Genomic DNA, 27,409 nt, shown 5'->3' on the forward strand with positions numbered 1-27,409 from the left:
CAAAGTAATCAACCTTTCATTCTAAGAAAAAGCATATGAAACTAAGGTACCATTTCATATGATCAATTTTGCAAGAGGGACAAATGAAATTGGAAATGATACATACTAGTCAAAATCCTACGTACATGTTAACGAACATAATAATCAAGGAGAAATTGAGTTTTTGGTTAGTTATAGTTGATATTCACGCATGATTATGAAGATGAGAAGCTAGGTAGGTCCAAGTTGAAGCATGATGTAGTAGCTATAGTAACTGTGGAGTTACAATAACCAGTCTCAAAGTGGGAGGTTATTGGTTATGGAGTTTAACTATCTTCATAATTTAGAGGTATTTTTTTTTTCCACATTTGGACCCTAATTCCTAATGAGGGCGTGGGGAAGTATTTTCCCCATACTAATGTCACTAGGGGCTCTAGAGTCGTTGGGGAGGGGGGGCGGTGGGAACCATTCTTTGGAGCCCCCCTAGCAAGAGTTTGATGAGTGCCCATAAAGAGATTTTTTTGGAAAAAATGCCTTGTAAAATATTGTATTTTTTTATTATGATGATGGTGGTGGTGGTTAATGTCCATTGAGACCAAATTGGTCTATCGGACCTACAATTTTCTTAGTTCTTAATTGTCTGGATTCTCGCCTTTCTTGGTGAGATTGGTGCTGTAGCTTTCTTTTTTTTCTCTATGGTCTTCCAACTTCCTTTATCTTGCATCTCCTTCATCTCTTCTAGTTCTTGGGACATTGGTGTCTTAGCTTCATGATCTTTTGTGTTCATCCTTTTGAGGATAGTCGGAAAAGAATTTTGGTCTGGGAGATATGCATTGCTGTTAAATGAAGATTTATTTTGTGCGGCATTCGAATCCTCATAACTGTTGATGATTGAGGGGTTGTCGAGTTCACTTTTTTGTTGTTAAGTGGGGCTTTCCCCTTGCTTGTCTTGAGAGTTTTTTCTTTCTTGCTTGATTTCTTGCGATTCAGAGTTTTCTGGAGAGTATTCTTCCTTGATGATAGTGTAATGCTCTTTTTGTGCTCCTTCCCACCATGTAGATCTATGGTGATTCTTTCTAGCATAATTTTTTTGGGAGGCTTTTGGGCAATTTTTGGCTAGATGGCCTGTCTCAAAGTAGGATCAACATCTGAAGGGGACACTTTCATAATCGAGTTTCTGGTTCCACACATAGTCTTTACTTGTTAGGTTTATTACATTTAGGAATTTGGTGCTGAAGTCCATTTCCACACAGATGTGTGCATAGGTGGTTCTGGCATATTCCTTTGTTTCTGGGAATGTACAGTAAAATTTCCCAATTACATTTCCAATGGGCTTTAGCGAGGAGAAATTCCAGAGATGCAAGGGTAGGTTTGGCAATCTCACCCAAGCTGGTGCTGAGGTTATGACTGTTGTTGAGGGATCGAATGATGGGTTCCATGGCTTCATGAATAGGCCTGAGTTTACCCAAAACCAAGGGCCGGAATCTAGAATACATTGTCTACTTTCAAGGTTTTCAAAATCTAATATAAAGAAACCCCTAGCACAGGGGTAGATATTAATTTCATCAGAAATGACAGACTTCCATACCTCCGAGATCCAACTGTGGAGAGTTGTCGGAGAGTTGTCAGCCATGGCCAAAAACCATTGAACCGACAGATTAGGGCACTTTCAGAAAACTTCAAAGCCTCATCGAGTGAGGCTTGGACCACCTAGACAATGGGAGTCGGGGCTTCACTAACGATATGGGCAGAAGCTTGCCCCCTAGAGGTAGATGGAACTAAGCCAACAACTATCTTCGCGAAGCTGGGAGCCATCTGGATTAAGGTTGATCAATGATTCCCAAGCTTATGTATGCCCCTAGGGAAGAATGAAAAAGCCTTGCAAACACACGACGTCTGACTTGATCTAGATCTGCAGACAAACCCTACAACAAGAAGAAATTCTAAGTAGCAGTCAATGCAGACAATGGCAAAGATAAACCCTAACCGCAGGAGGACAGTTATTGGAGAAGGCGGTCGATCTGGGTCTAGCGCACATCCTCCGACCTCTTCTGACCCTCCAAAAAGACCCTACTAACCTGGAATCCTCCCTAACAAGCCTTACACAGAAAAAACCCTATCGAGCTAACGAGCCTTACACAGAAAAACCTATGAAAGAATGAAAAAGTCGTGCGGAAGAATTAAAAATAGCCTTTTAAATTCCTGGACATCGCAGAAAGCAGCTAGGACAGCGATCTGACTTGATCTGGTCATGCAGCGTCTGAGAGTGGATTTGCAGACAAACCCAGATCAGTGAAGTAGGAATAGGAGCAGGATCGAGGATGGTGGTGGAAACAAAAATCCCACCTCCATAGTCAATATAGACCATTCATCATTAGACATAATATATAATAGATACTATCTTAAGGTTTTTTCCTAGAAGGAAGTCGTTTTTTTTAAATGAAAGAATTCTATTGTGGATGTATATTATTGTTATAATATTACAATTGAGAGAGAGGAGACTATGTGAGAGAAAAGAGGAGGTTGCAACTGATGCATTGTAATTTATAATCAATTTATTTTTCTAAATGGAATAAAATAAATTACTAACTATTTCACTATGTATGTAGCCCAAATTGGTGAACCATATGTGTTGGTGTCTTATTTATATTATTTCATTTGATATTTTATTTTCACGTTCATTTTGATTTTATTACTTATTGTTTTTTATCCCTGACAAAATATATCTAAGATTATTATAAGGTTAAAGGAAGGCCCATGGTAGAGTTGTAGACATGATTATAATTAATTATGTCTATATAAATTGAGACAATCTATATGTACACATATGCTAGTGGGTGGATTGATTAAGGACACTTTAATTATTATTTTTTTGCATTGGATAGATATGTTAAGTTTTGAATGAATTTTCCAAGTTCCCTTGCTAAGTAAAAGAAAAGTTGCATAATAGGATATGGATTGAATATTTAGGAATTAGTCCAAGTAGACTTGACTAGAATATAAATCGAATTAGAGGATAACTTGAGCTTATTAATGCTTGATAGATTGCTAAAATATATTGAAAATGAATGAATGAGTAAAATGAATTTGCTAACAATTTAGAAATGTTGTGGCGTATATTTTAATTGATACTCCTTATAACTGACATGTGAATGAAATTGTGAAGTAGAAAAACTATGTAGGTTTCCCTTAAGATATTGATATTAAAAAAATTCATTACTAGAAATGAATTTTGAGGTAGTAGAAGTGAATTCATTCATGAAATGAACCCCGAGGATAATGACAAGAGAATACAAGAGTAAAGAAAGGGTTATCCTAAAGAGAGCATGTGAAAGGGAGCTAAAAAAGCCATGCAAACAGAATATACTAAGATCGATCAAGAAGGAAAATAAGAAGATTACCCAAGTGGTGCGTTCGCCAAGTGGCTACATGGTTGGTATGATAACTAGTAGATTGGGTAATTCGATGCAGTAGTTGACATGGTATATAAAATGGAAACATATGGGAAAAAGGACTACCATGTGTCTGCCAAATGGCATGGTAGGAATGATGATGTGGCACTTGGGGACAATTCTCTAGTGGGCATAACTTTGTGCTCAGAGCTCAAAATGAGACAAATTTATGTCATTGGAAATCTCTTGACAAGAAGAAGAAGATGGTGGACTCGAAAATGATTTTTAATGTTTATAAAGGAATATTGATTTGGACAACCTGTTGGTAGGAAAAATTCCCTAAGGAAAGGGTTGAAAGCCTCAACAAAGAAGAACAAGATAATTAACAAAGAATAGTTAGACAAAGAAGCCAAACAAATGAATTACCAAACATGGATTTCGAAACATACCTGGAGGACCTACATTTGATGATGTTCCCATAGGGTCCAAACTCTTCGCTTCCTATGAAACAAGCAAACCTGCAAGTCAATTCATAGAAGCATATACATAATAGTTAATTCAATGTGCATACATAAAAGATATGTTAAATCATCATATATAAGCATATAAACTATTATTCATGAGACAACAACATATCAGGAACAAGACATGAGCTTATTTATTTATTAACAAAAATAGGTATAGGAAAGGTGCAAATTTATCTAGGCCAAAGGCATTGATGAAGCCTTCCTCTAGATCTATCCAACCTTAGCCATGAAGATAACCTCTCTAACAAGCACAAGATTATGCTATATAAGGATGATGAGCATCTCTGCAAAGGAAACCAGGGTTTCCTAGAGACTAGGAGTGTAGGAGGCATGAGAAAAACATATTTGATCTAGGAGAAAAATGGGTATAATGTTGATATCCTTTTTCTTGTATGAATTAGGCCTACCCAAGGGGTGTATATATACCACCTGAAATTGGTTATTACAGTTAGGCCATGGGATCCTGTAGGTGGGCTCTTTTATTTTATTTTTCACATTTTAAAAGGTATACACAGGTGCAGTGTTATAGGATCCGCGTATGTATGCGATTTAGTGTGGGAAGGGTCATGTATGGATTTTGAAATATTGTTTTTTAATATAGGATCAAGTTTGTATGGGAAAAGGGACTCTCTAGGGCCATAAAAGAGTATCAGGTCTACAAGAGCTTTGAATGATGCTATAACGTATGCCCCCTAATATATGAGGTTAGAAGAGGTACACGATGACTGAAATATATTAAGTATAGAGAGAAGAGTCATATGAAAACCAAGGAGGAGATCACCAAATTCCATCTCATCGAATACATGTGGAAGGATTCAAAAAGAAAAATCATGTTTGAGGCGAGCATACCCATGCTTAGAAGTAATAAATCATATTTGTCGATCAAGTATAAAGCAAATCCAGAATGTATACATAAGTGTACAGAAAGCGTTAAAGAATACGTAATGGGTCATCAGATCATATCCACGAAGGAACACAATGGTGTTATGTATCAATATCATATATAAAATAATATCTAAACAATGATGCTAGACGAATCTTTGAACAATGATGTTGCATAATTGATCCTCATAAAAGTACAGAGTCATATAGGTGGAATATGGTACTGCAAAAACTCGGGTGCCAACATATAAGATGCTGCTGTGAAGGACTACAACACGTAAAGGTGGGAGGTGTCATTGGAAGAAAACTAAAGGAGTTGTCAAGTGAACCAAGATGCTGACAAAACCCAAGGTCTTCATCGTTCACAGATGGTGCATTTCTACACTATGGGAATAAATGCTCTGAAGACGACCATGTGAGAAATAATTTGATTACCAGTCATTAATGTATATGGTTAATAAACATGAGACAACTCACCAATAATGATAATGAGTGTTAAGGTACCCCAGTATAATAGAACAAGTGAGAATAAATGTGTTGAAGTTGAACACTTGAAAGAATCTATCAATCAGGATACAATAATGTATTCTCACTGTTGATAGCGAAGGCGTTTGCAACTGATGACTGCAAACCCTAAGGTACTAGAAAAAGGACTATAGACCTTATTCCTAGAGAAACGAGTTAGATTTGATGGGAAAATATCCATTGGAAGGAAGGCATTAAGGCATCCCACATCAACCAATGCGAGTTTAACCCGCATGTTAATAATTTGGAAGAACTCGGACGAAGAACTCCTATATTTCTGGTGTACACGAGGTGTGGCTATCATATGATAGAAATCCTCTGAACCAAACAATAATGAAAGCTAATGCAAAGGAAAGGATGCCAAGATATATGGAGGAATTAAATCCCAATAATACATGTGGGATTAATGTAATTTCACCTCTTTATATAATAAATAATTACAAGGATATTTTACTCCATGATGAATATGGGATAAATGTTTTTACATCAGATTACAATTTCTTCGAACATAACCTAGACATTATTCAATTCTAAAGCGATAATTCCAACTCCCTTAAAAAGTGAAACCCTTGAAATCCAATTGTATTAGCAAGATTTGACAAGAATATCTTATTTATTAAGTTTTAACTAGTAAACAATTTTATAGTGTGGTCTGGCTTAAGAATCATCACTTTATCCTCTTTCTCATTTAATGAATATCTTATTATTTATTTAATATATTAATTTATTATTCTTATTTAATCTTTCTGTGTGTGTGGTGTCTAGTTTTAATGTTTTAATGCATTATAATTTTCTTGATATGTAATACTAATTATTAAATTAAAAAAATTAATAATATATATATATATATATATATATATATCTATATATATATATATATATATATATATATATATATATATTAATTTAGTTGAAAATGGTGATGATGATTACCATCCTAACAAACCAACTTTATATTAACATCATTATCCTAAAGTTTATTTAGTAAGAGAGCTTTCCTAGATTAATAAAGTTATTATAGAATGTTAATTTTCTGGAATAATAAAGTTAATTTAATAAGTTTTGCATTCCCCATAAGGTAGATAGGATTTGTCACAAACTTGTCATGGTGATCATCCTTGTGTTGTTCATTAAGGACACATGGGACATTGACATGAGGCTAGAAATGTCATATATATGCTAGGCTTCTCACCCATCATGTAATGTTTTTTCTCTAATCAAAAAATTGTTTGTTTGCGGATGCTTTTGATAAATTTGGTATAAACAAAGTTTGCTATAATGAGAGTTTCATGGTATCATTATAATAAAACCGTAATGGATCAATGAAGAGGAAGATTCCAATGCTTCAACCTAGTTTCTTCGTCAACTAAGGAGTTTTGGTTTGTGAGGTACTTTATTGTTTAAAATTCTAAATTTATATTTCTCACAAAATAATTTAGATTTGGAACTTTTTCAAAATATTCATTCCTTTTAAGTTTTTTCTTGGACATATGAACAATAATTTGTAGATCTCAAATCTATTTTTTATTGAGGAAAAATAGGGAGGGATTTATATTGTAAGAATTTTCTAGAGCTTTATAAATCTAGAAATTATCATCCTTCCAAGAGTCATATTTTTCAATTATTGCAATCCATATTTGAGAGCATATTCCCTGCATTCATGCCCTCCAAATTTGGATCATATCATGTTTGTACCAATCCCTAACCTCTGTATGTTGACTTCGTTTTTATATTTTAGTAGATAAATTTCATATTTGCTAGCACACAAAGATTTAGCAAAGGAATAAATATGCTCATCCACATGAAGAGGAAAATGCCATTGAAGAGAAGAAACTTGCACCATGCAAAGAAGAGACATTTTTCCACCCTTCAATGTTGGCATACACAAATGCACAGGGTATCTGAGGCTCCCTCATGAACTTCATTTTCCCTCTCATTTCCTTTATCCACTAGATATGATTCAATTGTTATTGTTCCACATAAAAAATGAGGGTTATTATATTTATGTTAAAGCACTTTGGTTTAGTTAAATTAGGAGAGACTTTGGCCTCTTCTGGTGTTGCACTTAATGATATGTTAAACCTATATAAGTTAATGTTGATGGAATATTCATAGGACAATGAGTCTTGGTTTAGGACATTATCTATCTTTGTTTGAAATTAATTAATGGAGCAATGAAATACACAAAACATTGCGGAAACACAAATATATAAACCCATGAAACAAGAGAGACACAAATATACCTAGTTCACCCAATTTGTGCCACGTTTAGAGAGAAAAAAACTAGTCCTTCCTTTTATATTATCTGACAAAATGAAGAGATATAACCTATAGTAGATCCACTGTAATTTCCTCTTCGCTCTCAGATAATATCCTCTCCCTTTCTCACTCAGAATAATAATACACATCCACAATAAAATTCCCTCATATAAACTGAGGGGTTGCCTTCTAGGCGAAAAAAACTTAAATTAAACATAACTTCTACCATCAGATCATCCTCCTAACGAATGCCCTATATTGACTACGAAATAACAATATTTTACAAGGAAAACCGCCCCCACACTAGGCAACAATAGCGGGGGGGGGAGCCCCCCACACCCCTTGTCAGGGATTGGGATCCAAACATGACTGAAGCAAGACCTCTGAATCAGGAAGATAATTAGGCTTCACATCCAACAATATTTTCAGAAGCGTGTAGGAATTAGTCACATTATCATAGAGTGCATCAAAGGCATGGTGGGATCCATAGTTGGATGCATAGAAATATAACCTCAACTAGTGTTACCTCGGTGAATTGATAATACAATATATGACCAGGGTTATGAATGTCCAAGTGATCATGTAAAGGACCATCGAGGAAAGCACAAAGAGTGGTGGCTGATGGTGTCGAAATTTATTTACATCAAATTAGGATGCATAATGAACCATAATTTATTCAAACTAGTGTTCATGCTAATAAGGAATTTGATTAATGTGAGGGGTTGTCTATTTGTTTGAGGATTTTTATAGCAACTACAAGTTAAAAAAAAATTCACTTTCATACAAAATATTCATGGGATAAGAAATATAAAATCATTTGTTTTTTACAAAAGTGAAATGAATTGACATGTGACATGGTACCACATGGTAAAATAATTTTTAAAATATTATCAATATTGCTTATTATATAGAAAAACATGGAAAATTATATAAAGTGGGAGGTATAAGGGTGAAATGCATATTTTTAGTTTGGGATATATATGGGTTTTTGTAAAGTTGATGAAACAAACTTTTGTATGTAATTGGAGCTATAAGGGTGAAGATTGAGATTAATTTGAAATCTTAGTTTAATGTCATTGAAATGATAAGCAATAAGGTTGATGTTTTAATTCAAATATTTTACTAGTTTCAAAGGGGGCACATTGGTTTATTGTAATTGAAGTAGTGAACAAGATCACTTCAAAGGGGGCATGACAATATTGTGTCAAAATTTGAAAGTTTGATGAAATAAAACTGTAGTTTATAATTAAAAACATTAATAAGAGTTGAGTAAAAAACTTTATCAACGTTTATTTTTTCTTAGGATATCATAGGGTTAAGGAAAATACACTATAACACTCATTTGTAGTGTGTACAGTGTCTCTTGTGCATTTTTTCTTCAAATTCTTGATCATGGGCATTCGATAAACAATTCATGATGTCAAAACTAGTAATTTCTTTGCAGAAATAGAAAATTGAAAGGAGCCAAGAACTACAAGACTTGGTGTTGACATAGGCAAAGTACATTTTTCTTTGATGATATGAGGAAATATATATGTAATGGACACAAAGCCCCAATTAATCTCATTGATGTTAGACAACTTGCGAAATTCTAAGCTAGAGATGAAAGGCACTTGCACTTTAGAGATCTTTAGTCACTGATGAGTTGTATATGCATATTGAAAATGTATCTACTACTTGGACTACATGGACAACTTTTAAAAATATGTTTGATACTCAATCTGAAAAAACAATGGTTGAGTTTCACACTAAATTTCTTAATCAAAATATGGTTGAAGTGGGGGGGGATGTTTTGGAGTAAATTTCTCATTTGAAAAATATTTGACAAGGATCCCTAAAATGTGGTTTTAAAATGTGGAAGAAAATTTTATGACTGCCATCTTGATGAATGGATTTCCACCCTATTATAAATATTTTCTAGAAACATTTCAAATTATTGATAAATTGGAGAATCAAACTTTTTAATCTCTTGGTGAGTTGTTGGCCCAACATGATAAAAAATTTGGTAAAAAGAATAACTCGGGGGAAAACATTCTCTACAAAGTCAAGGAAAGAATAAATCTCAAGATGGAGAGGTTCATATAATGAAAATAGAAGTGAAAGAGGTACTTCTGATGAAAGTACTAGAGGAAGAAGTTCATTCAATACAAAATGAAGAGGTTCATCTAGTGACAATATAGAGGAACTTGAAGCCATCAAGACTTTGCTCAAGGTTGTGGAAGAAGCCAAGGAAGAGGAAGAAATGATCAAAATAAATAATACTTTAGGAGATGCCAAGATAATTTTCCAAAGGTGATGAAATGACTCAACCTAAATGAAAAAGATGTCTTCCCATTGGACATGTGGTAGAAGGTTGTAGAGTAGTAAATGATAAATTGTTGAAGAATAAAAAAAATGTCAAACAAAGTTTCAAGTATAATTCTTCAACATCGGCTTAGTATGAAAAAAATGAGGAAGATGATTATGTATTCACAACAACTCAAGAGAATAAATGTGGATATTCAATGGCCAACAACAAATTTCTAAGAAATGTTTTATACTTGGTGCTCATTAGAAAAGGAGGTCTTCATATCATAATGGAAGTTGGATGGATTAGAACCAATTTAGTTAAACATAGTTTCAAAACAATAATGAAGGGATATGAACATGGGAAAATTCTAAGGTTGCAAGGAAAATTAATTTCTTACAAACAAGATTCAATAACATTTAGTGGATTTATCTCCTAGCTCTCTAACATTATGGAATTATAGATTTTTCCACTTGAATTTTAATAGCCTTAGTAATATTAAAACAAATTAGATGGTTAATGGATTCCCCATTTAAAAAAAGAAATTGTTATGTGTGAAGCTTGTATTATTGGAAGTGGGACCCTTTCTCTACAATTACATGGTGAGCCAATAGATGCTTGCAACTAATCCATAGTGACAATTGTGGCTCTATGGAATCCTCTCTTGGTAGATGAAAATAATTTACTCTTTTCATATATGATTTAACAAGGATGGATTGGGTATGTTTTCTAAAGGAGAAGTCATAATCCTTTTACAAATTCATTCAATTTAAATGATTAGTTGAAAATGCCACTAAAGAAAATATTGCCTACTTTGAGAATAGTTAATTGGGAGAATTCAGTTCAAATGAATTTAATGAGCATTGTATGAGAGAAGGAATAGAAAAGTAGTTGGCCAATTCTTATACTCCATTAATAGAATGGATACATAGAAAGAATGAATAAATGTCTAATGATAATGGCCAAATATATGTTACATTTTAAGAGGTTAAACAAAAAATATTCAGCAAAAACAATTCATACAATAGTTTCTAAGCAACCAATTTCCCACCTTAGCGTTAGATGGAATTATTTCATATGAAACTTTGTATGTTACTAATCCTTCAATAAATCATCCTTTTTTTGCCCCACTTGTTATGCCTTATTTGGTAAGGAAAAATGAACTAAGATAGAAAATTGCAACATGAAATGAATTCTTCTTAGTTATTCATATGAATAAAGGATAGGTTTTTATTTAATGGGAAATTTACTATTATTCAGGATGTTTCCTTTGATGAAATAGAAAGTAAAAAAATTATGAGTTTGATAATTTTCTTATTCATGTAGAGAACAAGGTAGAAAAATAAATTCCTCAAGGAAAATAAGATTGGATTGAGAAAGAATTAGCCCCAGTGTTATTCATGAGTTAGATAACTCGTATTTATAAGATATTCTTCAACATACTAAAAATCTACTGCAATAAATTCACAATAGGGGAAACATTTCAGACCAAAATGGTTCACACAATTACTAAAATATGTTCATGAGGATGAACAAAACAAAAGAGGGACTAGAAGTTCAACTCAATTAAGTTTTTCCTTAGCCATTAATGATTCCATTGAACAAACATTTTTTTTAAAGCAACAGAGCATAAGGAATGGCAGCAAGCCATATGGTGGATGAATATTATTTGGTAATTGCAAATGGGATGTCGAAACTTGTTGATTGTCCAACAAATGTTAAACCTATATGCTCTAAATGGGTTTATCGAATTAAGTTTAAATAAAATGGTGAAATAGATAAGTAAAAAGAAAGACTTGTGGCTAAATTATTTTAACAAAAAGGAGGGTTTGACTATGTAGAAACATTTTCCCCAAAAACAAAGTGGAACATAGAAAAGATGGTGATAAATTTAGTTGGATAATATGGTTGGGAACTCCATGAAATGGATGTAAAAATTTCCTTTCTTAATATTGGTTCGAAAGAAGAAGTATATATGAGTCAACCCTTTGGATTTGAAGTTGAAGGGCAAGAGCATAACATTTGTAAACTCATCAAAGCTTTATATGGCTTGAAACATGCATCCATATTTTGGTATGCCAAAATGGATGAATAACTCAAGCATGCTTTTTTTATTGTAGTGAGTGTGAAAATACCCTCAGTATTTCAAGATGAAGGACCAAATTTTGGTTATCATTGCTCTTTATGTTGATGAATTAATTATTAAAAGAAATCGTGGATATCACATCAAGCAAGTAAAACATGAAGTTCAAAATGGATTCAAAATGATAGAGTTAGGGCCACTTTGGTTCTATCTTGGAGTAGAATTTTCACAACAATGTCAAATATTTCTTATTCAAACCAAGTACGATATAGAATTGTTGAAGAAGTTTGGCATGGAAGACTATAAACCCTCTCTTACTCCTATGGAGCAAAACCTCAAACTTTCAAAATCTCAAATGGAAGAATTGGTAAATAGTAAAAGTTATAGATAATTGATTGGCTATCTCATTTCCTTGAAAACTACACAACCAACTTTGTCATATCATGTTAGCATTGTTTCTAGACTCGTGCAATAATTGAGAGAAAGTCACCGAAATGGAAAAAAAGGGTCCTTAGTACTTAAAAGAAAATAATATTTTGGGCTTCTCTATTAGAAGAACAATAACTTTACACTTTTTGCATATTCAAATACAGATTTTGCAAGTGATATTGATGTAAAAACATCAACATCAAGCTATTTAATGAACATAGGTTCAACAATGATTTCTTGTAGTTGTAAGAAGCAAGGAACAATGGAAAATTCTTCAACAGAGGCAAAATACGTTTCATCATGGGAAGAAGCTTGTGTAATTGTCTAGCTATGTACAATTTCACAAATTCTTGGTGCTCTTTAGAAAACACTAATTTCATTATTCATTGATAATTAATGAACAATAAAAATTTCCAAGAATCAAATATTTCATAATTATACCAAGCATATCAACACCAAGTATCACTTCATAAGAACACTCATCAACAATAGCATCATCAAGTCAGGATATTTTCAAACTGAAGATCAAACTTAAGTCATTTTTAGTAAGCCATTAGGAAAAATAGAATTCATGAAGTTTAGAGAAGAACTTGGCATTTGTAAATAAACTTTAGGATTAAACTGGGGAATGTTGACCTCATAATCCTAAAAGTTATTTAGTTAGATAGTTTTCCTAGATCAATAAATTTATTCTAGAATGTATTTTTTCTAGAATAATAAAGTTAATTCTAGAAGTGTTGTAATCCCTATAAGATAGATAGGCCTTGGAATAGCCTTTTCAGAGTGATCATCCTTGAATTGTTAATCAAGGACACATTACATGTTGAGATGAGGCTCGAAATGTTATATATATATGTTATGCCTTTCACCCCTTATGTAATTTTTTCTATCTAATCAATAAAATTACATTTTTGTGGATACTTTTGCTAACTTTATCAATTTATTTTAATGGACCTTAAATAAAATGATTATAATTAATTGGTTTTCTTTAGAATTTTATTTCTACAATAAAAAAGATTGGAGAAAATTTTTCCTAAATTTGCATATCTCTAATGATTTAATAGGTTAGGAAGGTTGGTATTATTACTAACAATTTGAAATTGAAATCCAATGTGAGCATTGACAAAACATTCTATGAGAAAGTTCTTTGCAAAGCTTCATTAAGATGACAAATTCTTTCATCCCATTGCAATTTGGAAATTGTCCAACACCATTTTTCACTATGGAGGTTATGAAAATTTGTTCCTATTTTTATAATGTTGCTTCGTTTTAAAGCCAGATATAGCATGAAGATACTTTTGATTTGATCAATTGGAATTAATGAACTTTTTATAATATTTTGCTTTTCTCTTATCCTCTATTTCTTTATTACACAACAATTTCTCTTTAAATTTAGATGTGTTAGTATTTTTAATGGTATTATTATTCCATAAAATGATTTCTTGCTCTATTATTCAATGAATTAGACAATATTTTTTTGTTTTTGTGTTTGAATATGTGTGTGTCACACACCCCTATTAAGTCACAAGTCACTTTGACTAGAGCCTAAAGAAATTTTTGGAAGCCTCTTGTCTGTCATGTTAGTTGTCTTAAGATTGTACATTAAGTACACAGTAATAGCCATATTTTGAATGAAGGAGATACAACCTTCCATAAGGAGGTTATGATAGGGTATTTTTCTTTTAAATTTAAGATCATAAATTATAAAATGTTTCTATATTTTCCCAATCTAAATATGTTATAGACCCAAACGCCACATCCATATAAGATAATAGTAGCAATAGGGGTCTCAAATAGAAGTTTGTTTTTTTTCCACAACAAAAAATCTATTGATTTATAGTTGTTTTCAACACCAAATAGGCTTCCACCTCCATTAATCCCTTTTTCAATGCTACAATTTTACTTAAACTTGTGATAAAGGTTGACTATGATATATTTATATCAACCAACTTCATCTAAGTTGTTATTGTCATACACAATTTAAAGGAAGTGATATTTATGGATTTGATTATCATAACCTTTATTTTAATAACTTTTAGTGGCATACATATGCTAGAATAAAAATAGTTGAAATTTGTTAGTTACTTTTCGAGATTACAAGGGCACTTCTCCATTAGAACAAGATTGTTCACATAAGGAGGAAGGATGGTGACTATTCTAGCTAAAATAGTGTTAGGACATCCTATTTCTTCCAAACATGTCTCTAATTTTCCAAGATAACAACAAAGACGTGAGTCTTAGATAGAAGTTTCTTTTTTTTCCACAACCAAAAATCTATTGATTTATAGTTTTTTTCAACAACAAATAGGTTTCCACTTCCATTAGTCCTCTTTCAATGCTATGATTCTAGTTAAGCTTGTAATAAAGTTTGAATATGATATATTTGTATGAAGTACAACTTCATATAAGTTGTTATTGTCATACACAAAATTAAAGGAAGTGATCTTTATGGATTTTATTATCAAAACCTTTATTTTTATTAATGTTTAGTGCCATACTTATGTTAGGATAGAAGTACTTGAGAATTGTTAGTTTCTTTTGAGATTACAAGAACACTTCACCATGAGAACAACACTGTTCACATAAAGAGGAAGGATGGTGATTACTCTAACTAAAATAGTGTTCGCACATCCTATTTCTTCCAAATATGCCTACAATTTTCCAAGATAACAGAAGCAATAGGGTCTCAAATAGAAGTTTTTTTTTTTTGACAACAAAAAATCTATTGATTTACAGTTATTTTCAACACGAAATTGGCTTCCACCTCCATTATCTTATTTTCAATGCTACGATTCTATTTAAGTTTGTGATAAAGGTTGAATATGATATATTTGTATAAAGTGACTTCATCTGAATTGTTATTATCATACACAAAATTAAAGGAAATGATCTTTATGGATTTGATTATCATAACATTTTCTTTATTAATGTTAAGTGACATACTTATGCTAGAATAGAAATACTTATAATTGTTAGTTGATTTTCAATATTACAAGGACACTTCACTATAAGAACAACATTCTTCACATAAAGAGGAAGGACGGTGATTATTTAGCTAAAATAGTGTTAGCAGATTCTATTTCTTCCAAACACATCTCTAATTTTCCAATGTGTTAAATGCAAAATATATTATATATTTAATATTATATTCAGCTTATTCTTAAATTTAATTTGTATATTTATTTCTCCCTTAAATTAATAACTGTATGGCATTTTTTATAACTTATAATCAAGAAGGAATATTTTGTAATATTTTATGTCCTTGAGGAACGAGTCATGTTTGTTCTTGAAGGCCTCTTATCATTCCAAAGGATATTTGTGGTTTGAAGGTTAATAACGTTTTACTTTGAAAGTGAATTGACTACTAACCTTGTAACTAGTATCCCCAAGGGACTTTACTAAATTGGAACATATGACCTCCAAATTGGAAATATTCCTTTGGTATAAATTCCAACACATTAAGATATTTTTGACTCTTTATTCATTTAAATACCAATGGCCTAAGGATTGGGAACAATTTCCCTGTAAAGCACCCCTTCTTTCCATAATATTCATGGATTGAAAACAATTTCTTTGTAAAACACTCCCCCTCTTTTCATGATGTTCTAGACAGAAAATGAATTAACTATTAACCTGCCTAAATGAACTATCCAATATGAAATATGTGATCTCCCTGTTAAAAATGGATAACTAATCCAATCAATTAAGCTTTGGTCAACCGTATTAAAATATCATCTAAGTTAATATTAAATCTCATGATCATAAATTGTAGGGTTATACCCCTTTCTTTCCCATTGAAACAAATATCAATAATATTTGGATGTAGATACATAGGGGAAATTCCTCTTGTTTTCCCATCACACCATATGATTATGTACATGACATTCCTTACTCTTATAATAATGATGTAAAACATTATAAAATTCTTATTTGCATGGTTTATATATTACAAAAGATGGAATGGATATGCTTTAGTAAGAAAGATAATGGTTTAAATTTTGTGTGTAGTATCAAAGGATTTTCCATATTCAGATTTATCTAATATTGCAGTTAAAAATTTAACAAAATTTAAAATATTTTGAAAAGATAGAATTATCAAACTTTTTTTTTGGTAAGTTTGATAGGACTATGGGCTTGGAGTATGCCCTAAAACTGCTTCTGCTTGGCTAAGAGCTCGTCTTCCTCGGACATAAGGAAACAGGTTAACGGCCCAAGACCCAGAGGCATCTGGCAGGAGTGAAAGCCTGCTCCCTTACGGACCACCAGCGGGTTATTTCAGGTGGCGTGGTTTTCCTTGATAACAGTGATGTGTCAACTGACATTCGCGGATAGCAGCCAGAGATGGCTGTCCTCACTGTTGGTTTGACAAACTGAGTTTGATAGGTTTTTCCACCTTTTGAAAAAAAAAAAAAAAAAAAAGTTTGATAGGACTATATTTTCATTATGTCTAATTTCTAAATAATACTTAAAATATTTTGAAAAGATAGAGTCATCAAATTTTTTTTTGTAAGTATCTTCATCATGTCCAACTTCTCACCCAGATCCAGAGATAACACAAGATTTGAACCCAAGACTTTAGGTTTTGTAAGACTTCATTTCCACGACCATTACTAATTTATTAACTCATAAAAATCAAGACACACTCAAAAAATTTATTAAAAATTTATTTGATTTTAAAAACATTATCTTACCCCTATTAAATTTTCTACATTCATATTTTTGAAATTTCATAAACCACATTTAATTTCAGTAGATAATTTTTTCCCTCCTGATCTAACATTACATTGTATCTTCAAATATGATGATGTTAGGTGGAAAGGGCTTCTAAACGCTTATCTGTTTGGACAGCAAAGCCTCAAATTGTTTATGAAAATCCAGATGAAACAACAACAAATTAGGTAATGATCCAAACTGTCATCTTGTTGGTTTATTTATTAAAATCAATTATTAATTTGGACAATTCCATGCAGGTTCGACGAAGAATTTACTTCCTATGCTGCAAGAATTGATAAGTCATGGTACTATTTTTGTAATGGGCATATAGTTCATTGGTGAAGATAATTTATATATATATATATATATTTTTGTGGAAGAGTAGACAATTTAAGGCTACTCTTTAATGTAATGAAGTGTACTATTTAATGGAAGATGCGAAGTCTTTAAATGCATTTTGTATTTTTATAAGATCAAATAATGAGTCATTTTATTAGATATTTAATTTTTTTAATATTTGATTTCAAGAAATATATTTATTTTTTAAAAGTTTATAAATGTTTAATTGTGGAGTAATTTGATAATTTAAAATAATTAATTAAAGTTTATAAATGTTTAATTATAAAGTAATTTGATTATTTAAAATAATTAATTGAAATTTATAAATATGATGAGTTATAGTAAATGAAAACTATCCTCTGGGCGGGGTGGGTCATTAATATAGTAAAAATTTGAGTAACAATGTAAATATTTTCTTAAATTAGTGTACAACAATTTTAGTGTATTTACTAGTTAGTTGATTATGAGTGACTAACCTAGTTTTGATAGTTGTTTAGAGATGATTCATGTGGGTTGTCTCGGTTCCCATGGTCTTCGCTCCAACTTAAATCCACAAGCATGCACACAATGAAGAAAATACCTTCTTCAAACTATTAGGAGAAGCAAAAGAAAAATAAAATATGGTAATATAACTACTTTAATTAACTCTGGTAAGGAGAATTAGAACTCTAACTAAATATTCAAAAGAGGTTATATCCTTACAAATTACTCATGATTGAAGGAAAGAAACACATCTTCATTTTATTTGAATCAACACTAATATATGAAAGGTTGTATCCACAATAATAATAATAAATAAATAAATAGATTAAATAATAATCATAAATTAAATAAAATAATATCAATATATAAATAAATAAAATAATAAATAATGAAGAAAATATAATAATAGTAAATAATAAAATAATAAATAATAAATTGAAGTTCTGAATAAATATATAAAAAATTAAACGATTTCAAAACTGGAAAGGGGATTGGAAAAAGATCCATATGTACATAATCCATGTGTCAACGTGTCACATTATATTTTATTGTTGTTATTATTATTATTAATTGGTTTATTTTTAATTATTTTCAAAGGGATGGTTAGGAGTTTTTTTATTTAAAAAAAAAAACTGGTTTTTGGACTAGAACCTTTACAAATTGCATCTAACTCCACTATGATTCTAATTTTAGGTGTCCAAAACATATGAAGCCTATCTTTATGACATTTTTTCCCTACAATTCTGAAAAGAAGCCTATTATATACTACATAATAAACTCCTAGACAAATATAAGTTACATAACATTAAGAACTAAAACAAGAAAGATAAACAGATAATCGACTCGTATGCCAAGTTAGGCTCTTGCTTATAAATAATTTCATTGATCAAACATGTTGCTCTAGATCTTGAACTCTCTTCACTTTTTTCCTTGTTGCATCTTCACTAACTTCGGTTTTTGCTGGTGCCAGCTGAAATCTCGACTACATACATTTCTTCCATCTTAGATAATTTGCAATGAGTGGTTTCCATTTATGTCCTGAATTCACTTTGCAGCTAGTCAATTTTGATTTGCATCAGTTTGAGCTTGGAATTTGTTAACAACTTGATAGATTGTTGCGCTTTCTCTTCAACCTCATTCCATTGATTGAAGGTGCTCAACATGCCTTCCATTGCCTCCAGAATCTTATCCATTTAAGCTAGTTCATGTTGACATGCTCGTTGCTGTGGGATGAGGATCCAATGTTCTCCATGGTGAGCTAGCACAACATCGAAGCTTGCCTACAAATGTTGGCTCTAATTGTCATAACTTCCCTAGAATAGGTCCCTTCCTTTCTCAATGCCCTTTGTAGAGAACAATAAATACTTCTCCATAATATATAATCATGAAAGGTCTTGGTGGTGAAATTTTCATATCCATCATGACCTATGATCCTCTCCCCCCCCCCCCCCACCCCCCCGCCTCCCTGCCCTTTATCAGAATTAATTACGAGAATGGTTCATCCATATAAGAGTGACTTCAAAATTCTTGATGGAGATGCAAATTGATAAAGAGGAGGAGTAAAAATAACACTAACCTGGGGCACATTGACTACAAACTCAAGGTCACTATCCTCAACCGATTAAAAACCCAAAGTCTGACACAAGGCAATGGAAGCACAAGGCATCTAGATGCTAACTTTACATTCCATCTATGGAAACAATTTCGATGGGAGTATTGGAAGGGTGTAGTCTGAGGTTGAGTAGTAAATGAAGGCCACCAGACCATATGGACCATTTCCAGAGGATGATATGAGGCCTTAAATTTCCAAATATTTGTTTGCACTTCAAGCTCCTCGTAATTCAACATTTTTAAATGCTCTTTAGTGCTTATAATTGTCCCCTTTTTGTTTGGAGGGAGGATCATGGCAAAGGGTAATTTAAAATGAATCTATTGTTCAATTTTATGGACCCTTGGTCCAGTATTGTTCCTCTATTAGCTAAAGAGTCTATTTCTGAGTTCAAATTCCTTAGAACATGAAAAATTTTAAAATTTTCAAACCACTAAAGTTGTACAAAAATCCAAAGCAGGATGTTGGTGTGCCAACTTTTAGCCTCCCATAATCACTATATTATTATCAATGAATCACCAAATACAATGATTTTCTGGATCTTCTTTTCGATAGCTAGCTCTAACCCTTTCCAAAGAGCAAGTAAATCCACTTGATTATTGGTTGCAACACCTAGACCCCAAGCATATTGTATCTCAAGTTTTTCATCAGGGAAAAGGATCACCCCTCCCACTCCTACCACCTGTGGATTACCTTTCGAAGCTTCATCAAAAAAAAAAGAGTACTACAATTTTCTTGCATGCTAATTCTGAAAGTCCACCATATTTTTTTTGATATAGGGACGTTTCCCTCCAACTGGGTGAATCTTGAAGCTACTAGGCATGATATGTAGGTTTACCCACCATAAGTCATTCTTTTTCAGATGGGTTGAGATTGTCCACCTTAGAAGAGTTATATCCCCAAGATGTGATAGCTTCAAACATGAGAGAAAATGTCTTATGAGATAATTGTGAGGGATCTAGCTTTTCATCTTTAAAAATTATGCCATTTCTAGCTAGTCATACTTACCAATAGATATACTTAGGAGGTGATAACCAACATCACACCACCAGAGATGTGGGCTTTCAAGGCCAAGAAAAATTTATAGGTTATGAACCTTTCATAATAAACCTCCAAAATTACTTCAATGTGTATTAGATGGGGTAGTTGTTTTACAGCCTATCTAGAGCTAAATGCGGTTTTTGTTTATGAGGGAAGTGTAGCCTTCTTTGATTGTATATCTTTGGAGTGGACTCAGACTCCATGTGCATTGATCTTTCTCTAAGCATGAAATGGGGGTCATTCCTTTGAGATTGGGAATAAGAAACTCCCATTTATATTGTAGATTGGGAGATAGGTTTGGGAAATACCAACTGAACCAAACTCCTTTATCATTCCATATTGAGATATCTTTGATATTTTCAAATCCTTTTTTTGCATCCAATTTGCAATCTCTCTAAGTTCTTCTTAATTCCCCAATGGACCATTTGCGGTGAAGTTATATTTATTGGTTTTTTATTATTATTTATAGTTATAATAATGATTATTAGTATATAATTTTTGTGTGCAAGCTTCTATGATTCATTATTTAGAAAGAGATTTTTCAGATCATTCACATAGATAGTTATCTAGTCGACACATTTCAAACCACTCACTATGGTTTATTATCTATTAATACAAGGCATTACAAATGTATATCAATGTTCATAATTTTCGTATAGATTCCTTTATCCACAGGTCACTTCAGACTATTTCACCTCCCATTCTTTTCTCCACATGAGTATGAGGAAGGCTAGAGGGTCATAAGCCTTAAGACAAGAATAGGGATATGGTAACTTCTAAATATAGGGGTTTCCTAGGAGATGAGGGTCATAAAAACACATGGATATAATAACTCTTATAACTTCAGATGATAGGATAACTCTACTCTACCATGATATCTCTTAAGGTAGAGTTCATTACGGGGTTCATCCAACATGTTGTAGCATCCATTGTTATTTAAGTTTATTTTCAGTTTTATCACAAAATGAAAGAAAAATAAAAAATATGAAAGAAAAACCAAATATTATGTTATAACAGAAATAAAAGGAAATGCGGAGATTTGAAAGAAATGGTTGATTTTATATTATTAATGGCTTTTGAAAGTGATAAACCCGTGAGAAGATCTGGGTCGTCTGATCAACAGGCCACAGATCCGACGGTAGTCGCGTAGATAACATGGATGAGGTTTATTTTGGAAATCGGATGCAATGGTGTATGAAATGCAGTCTAATACGTTGAAGTCCGGATCAATTGCAGTCGTTCATCGAAAGGGATGAGATCTGATGGATATCGTGTCAAAAAGTAATCAGGTTTTATTTTTAAAATCGGACCCGATAAATCTTTAACTGGTAGTTTTATTTCTTATCGGGTCCGTGTGGGAGTCAAAGGGCTGTTGAAAAAACAGACGCGATAAGGTTTTGTTCAAAAGGCTTAAAGTCTCATTGAGTTCTGAAGGATCGAATCGTCCATTGGATGAGTGATCGAACAGTGATCACACTCAAATGTGCGCGAGGGTTAATGGCTCAGGTGGACCCGATATGTAATGATTTGGGGCTTTATTCCTTTGTTTTCGGCAATAGTGATTAGTCGGGTTTCTTTACATTTTAGCCAATCTGAACATTTCCGATATATACGTGGCCCACCAGTCCATGCACGGGGTTTTGTTAAAATGCATTGTGTTGTGTTAAAACAGTTTAACCATTATCAAAACATCAACAGAGAAACTTCATCAGCAGCCAAGCCACAGATCTGAACAGCGAATAACCATCATCAGTTTTCTAAATTCCGTTACTTCCTGTTATTTTATTTTCTTGAGAATGAGGTGTCTTTACCCTCCATTGTAATATTCTGCAATAACTTTTACTTTAAGCAGTTAGGAGATAGTTAAGTAGTTTGACAGTTTTGGTGATTACCAACTGTCTCATAATGTATAAAAGGAGGAAAATTTACAGAGAAAACATTCGAACTTTGGAGAACCTGGAGACTATTCCACTGTATTCTTGATAAAACTGTTGATTAATGAAAGAATCAGAAGCTTTCCACACATTGTTGGGTATGATTTTGTGACTTCTCTATTATGTGTCATCATATGTTTTCTCCCTTTAAGTATGGTAATGAAGTTGCAGGTCTTTATTTGCCTATGTAAATGAAGTTAAAATCCCTTAAAAGAGAGCTCCTATACTTGAAATTCCTACCTCTGCAATTCTTCTAAGTTACAGATATTAGTTTCTGTGTAAGACAACATATTATCTTTAACTTCTCCAAGTGTCACAAATAGTAGATTCTGTGTAAAACAACATATTGTCTTTATAGGTTTTAACCCCGTACAAAAATTACCTGCATACGAATTCTAAAAAACACAGAAAATAAACAATGCGAGAGCATAATACATAAAACACATATACACAAAGATTTTCCAACTAGATCCCAAAACTGGGACTACTAGATTGATTTTTCATTATATTCCTTTCAATGTTACATACATATTTATACATGCTGAAGCATCCAATACCATGGACCGAAAACCATCGCGTCCAAAACCATGGATTGAAAACCATAGGTAGGTTTGCCCAACCTAATATAGGGTCCAAAAAAAATTTTCCCTAGCCACTGCCTTGGACCCCATAGAGGGGGGCCACCCACCCCCATCAAACCCCCCAGACAGGGGGGGCTACCGCCCCCCCTGTGACTCCCCTGCTGCGCAATCGGCGCAACGAAGGGGGGGCTCCGCCCCCCCTCTAACTCCCTCGGTTCACTACGCAAGTTAGTCGTGGAAAGAATATAACACAACCCAACATTCTACCACTTGTTGTTTTCTTTCCACAGGGAGCCACAAGAGAGCTTACTCATTTTTCCAGCCCTGAAACTTCCATTGTTTCTCTACACCAAGAGAACTTCTCATAGCTCACAGATTTTGTCAATGCATTTGCAGTATTCTTCAAAGTGTCCACCTTTACCAGCAACAACTTTCTATCTTCTATCATATCCCTCACAAAGTGATACTAAACATCAATGTGCTTTGTCTTTGAATGATAAGCAGGGTTCTTTGCCAAGAAAATTGCACTTTGGCTGTCACAGTCTATCCTTATAGCTCCCTGTACTAACCCCATACTTGAACACAATCTCTGCAACCAAACTACTTCCTTGCTTGCATGAGTGGCTGCCATGTATTCTGCCTCTATAGTTGATAGTGCCACTACAGATTGTTTCTTACTCATCCAACTGACTACACCTCCAAATAGTTTAAACGCATACCCTCTTGTAGATCTTCTCTGATCCAAATCTCCAGCCCAGTCTGCATCAACAAAGCCACGGATATTCAAGACTCTGTCGAATCCTAGTCTTCCTCGGTAGCACAAACCATAATCACTAGTGCCACGCAAATACCTGAAAACCCGCGTCATTGCTATCCAATGCTCCTTCATTGGTTTTGACATAAAACTGCTCAATACTCCCACTGCATGTGCAATGTTTGGTCTAGTACAGACCATTGCATACATCAGGCTACCAACTGCACTTGCATATGGAACACGTGACATATCCTCTTCCTCTTCTTATGTCTTGGGACACTGTTTAGTAGATAGCTTTATACCTACAGGAATAGGAACCTTCACCGGTTTACTATCCTGCATATTAAACCTCTGCAGTATTGTCTCAACATACTTCCTCTGGTTTAACCAGAGCTTCCTCTTTGCCTGATCTATTTTAATTTCCATGCCCAAAATATAGTTTGTAGCACCAAGATCTTTCATGTCGAATTTGGAGGACAATTGGGTCTTAAAATCCTGGATAATTTCTTCTTCATCTCCAACCAGAAACATATCATCCACATATAAGACCAAATAAATAACACGGTCACCAATTAATTTAAAATACACACAATGATCTACTTTACTTCTGGTGAAGTCAAGTCCCCATATAAATGTATCAAATTTCTGATACCACATCCTTGGTGATTGTTTTAACCCATATAAAGACTTCTTTAACTTGCATGCCAGTTCTTTCTTACCCTTCACCACAAAGCCTTCAGGTTGCTTCATGTAGATTTCCTCTTCCAGATTCCCATGAAGAAATTTTGTCTTCACATCCATCTATTCTACCTCAAAATCAAAAGCAGCAACAACAGATAAAATTAATCTAATAGAAGTTACCTTAGCAACAGGAGAAAAAATATCACCAAAATCAATTCCCAGCACCTGGGAATAACCTTTTGCTACCAACCGAGCTTTGTATTTCTCCACCTTTCCTTCTGCATTTGTCTTCTTCTTGAACACCCATTTGCTGCCAATGGGTTTCCTTCCAGCCAGCAACTCCACCAGATCCCAAGCCTCATTTTTGTGCAAAGATGCCATTTCATCAACCAAGGCCTCTCTCTAGAGTTTTTCGTCCTCTGAATCTACTGCTTCCCTCATAGTTCTGGGATCATCGTCAATAATAGATAAAGAAAATTTTGAACAAAAATCATATGGAATATACCTTTCTGACTGCCTTCTTTCTCGAACTGATATTCTCACACCCGGAGTTTGTGGCTCTTCATCTTCTAATTCCTCCTCTGCTATAGAGTTTGATTCTTCTTCCTTAAGCTCAAACTCTATCTTCTCAAGTTCCTTTGGTTGGACTTCATGTTTAATAACATATTTTACCTCTCTGAACACCACATCTCAGTTGTACACAACCTTCAGTGTGACTGGGTTCCAAAGCTTATAACCCTTTAAACCATCCTTATACCCAATAAAGATGCACTTTTCATATTTACTATCCAACTTGGTTTGTTTCTCCTTTGGAACATGTACATATGCATTAGATCCAAATACCCTCAAATGTGAAAGAGAGGGTTTCTTACCTGTCCATACCTCTTGTGGAGTCTTATCCTCCAACGCTGATGAAGGTGACCTGTTGACCAGGTAACATGCAGTATCCACCACCTCTGCCCAGAATTCCTGTCCTAACCCAGCACCACTGAGCATGCTTCTTGCCCTTTCCATCAACATCTTATTCATTCTTTCTACAACTCCATTTTGCTGAGGTGTATATGCAGTAATCTTCTGTCGTGCTATACCACACTTCTTATAGAATTCTTCAAATTCCTTACTGCAAAACTCTCCACTGTTAGCTATCCTCAGCACCTTTATCTTCTTCTCAGTCTGGTTTTCCACTAGAGCCTTAAATTCTTTAAACCTATCAAAGACTTCAGATTTCTTCTTAAGTAAATATATCCATGTATTCCTTGAGAAGTCATCTATAAATGATACATAGTACACAGACTTACCCAGTGATGGAACCTTTACAGGTCCAAACACATCACTATGCAAAAGCTCTAATATTTTTTTCTCCCTCTTACTACCAGAAGGGAAACTCACCCGATTCTGCTTCCCGTATACACATTTTTCACAGAAATCAAAAATCTAGAGAGCTATTACTCATACCTTCTACCATACCTTTACCATGAAGTATTGGAAGGCCCTTCTCTCCAGTATGTCCAAGCCTTTGATGCCACAACATGGTCTTCTCTCCAGAGACCACTAGATTTTCTTCTCCACTTTCAGGAACCACGAAACTGTTGCACCCATAAAAAACAATGCTACCTTGCAGCTTGTGAGGAGTTCGAATTTGAACTCCCTGCATCAGTACCAGTGCCCCCCAAACCATCTTGTAGGTATCCTTCTCGAACACTGTTTTTACACCTACATCATCCAGCTTGCTAATAGAAATTAGGTTTCTGGCTAATGCAGGAATATGCATAACACCCGGAAGTGTTCTAACCCTTCCACCTTGCAACTTCAACTTTACTTTTCCGCGACCAATGATTCTAGCCTTCCTATCATCCCCCAAGAAGACATCACCACCATCATGTTTCTCATACTCGCAAAACCACTCTCTATGGGGAGTGAAGTGAAAGGATGCACCTGAGTCAATCAACCATGCCTCATGATCTACATGTGTACTTGAAAAAGCCAAGTACACATCCCCACCTTTATCTGAGGTGGTTTTCGCCTCTGCAGAAGGAGCCTCATCAAATCCCTTTCCTTTGTCAGGAGATTTAGATTTATAGTCCCTTTTGAAGTGGCCTTCCTTTTCCCATTTCCAGCGCACCACATTTACAGGTTTTCCTGGAGATTTACATCTCCCTCTAGATTTATATCTCCCACTCAATGACTTATTTTTGTTTCTGTTTTGGGACCATCCTCGTACAGACAAGGCATCACCATTCTGGCTCTCCATATTTTTTTGTCTCATCTCCTTCGTCAGCAACGCTAAGACGATTTCATCAAACTGCAAGGCAGTTGCATTGCTACCTATTGCAATAACCAGACTATTGTCAGGCCCCTATACTACTAGTGTAACCCCTTATTGTTATTAGTACAACCCACTTATTATATCGTTGTACCCATGTAGTTCCCATATTGTTACTATTGTGCCCCATAGAAGCCCACTATTGTTATTATTGTGCCCTTACATTATTATTGTTATGTCGGCTCTGATTATGTTATGACCCCTTCGACTCCTATATATAGAAAGGAGGTCTTTTCATTTGTATCATCCAAGAATTGTTCATTTATGTAATGTAAAGGAGGTTGCCCCCTCGAAGAGGCTAAATTCTAAGGCGTTGATCTATCTTTTCTATCTTTTCTTGAGCTGGTTTCATAACATTTGGTATTAGAGCATTGGATTCTAGGGTTTCGCTGCTCCAAACAGGTCATCGTGGAATTTTCGCTATAACTTTTTTTCTGCGACGTTTCAAAAGTTGCAAAAAAAAACCCATTTGAGAAGAAATCGCGTTGAACCTTGGGTCCAAATTTCAGATCTTTTCGCGCTATATTTGCGGAGATATGATTTGAGGAAGTTGGTCTTTTTACAGACTCCTGAATTACATTCCAAACA

At 33.8% G+C, this 27,409-nt stretch overlaps 1 protein-coding gene across 2 annotated transcripts in view; it reads left to right on the forward strand.

Moving 5' to 3' along the window:
* LOC149230650 (protein DETOXIFICATION 40-like) overlaps positions 1-17,574 on the forward strand; it is a 186,060-nt gene extending 168,486 nt beyond the window's left edge. For both annotated transcript variants that reach the window (XM_089379032.1, XM_089379031.1), the window contains exons 8-9: positions 17,175-17,261; positions 17,334-17,574. In XM_089379032.1, coding sequence (XP_089235158.1) covers positions 17,175-17,261 — 87 coding nt within the window. In that variant the 3' untranslated portion in view covers positions 17,334-17,574. The remainder of the gene's footprint in view (positions 1-17,174; positions 17,262-17,333) is intronic.
* Positions 17,575-27,409: the final 9,835 nt, after the last annotated feature.

The sequence above is a fragment of the Pinus tabuliformis genome, chromosome J, assembly GCF_031772625.1.
Source record: "Pinus tabuliformis cultivar Carrire ecotype Pingquan chromosome J, CPIR1, whole genome shotgun sequence".
In the NCBI taxonomy this organism is placed as follows: Eukaryota; Viridiplantae; Streptophyta; class Pinopsida; order Pinales; family Pinaceae; genus Pinus; species Pinus tabuliformis.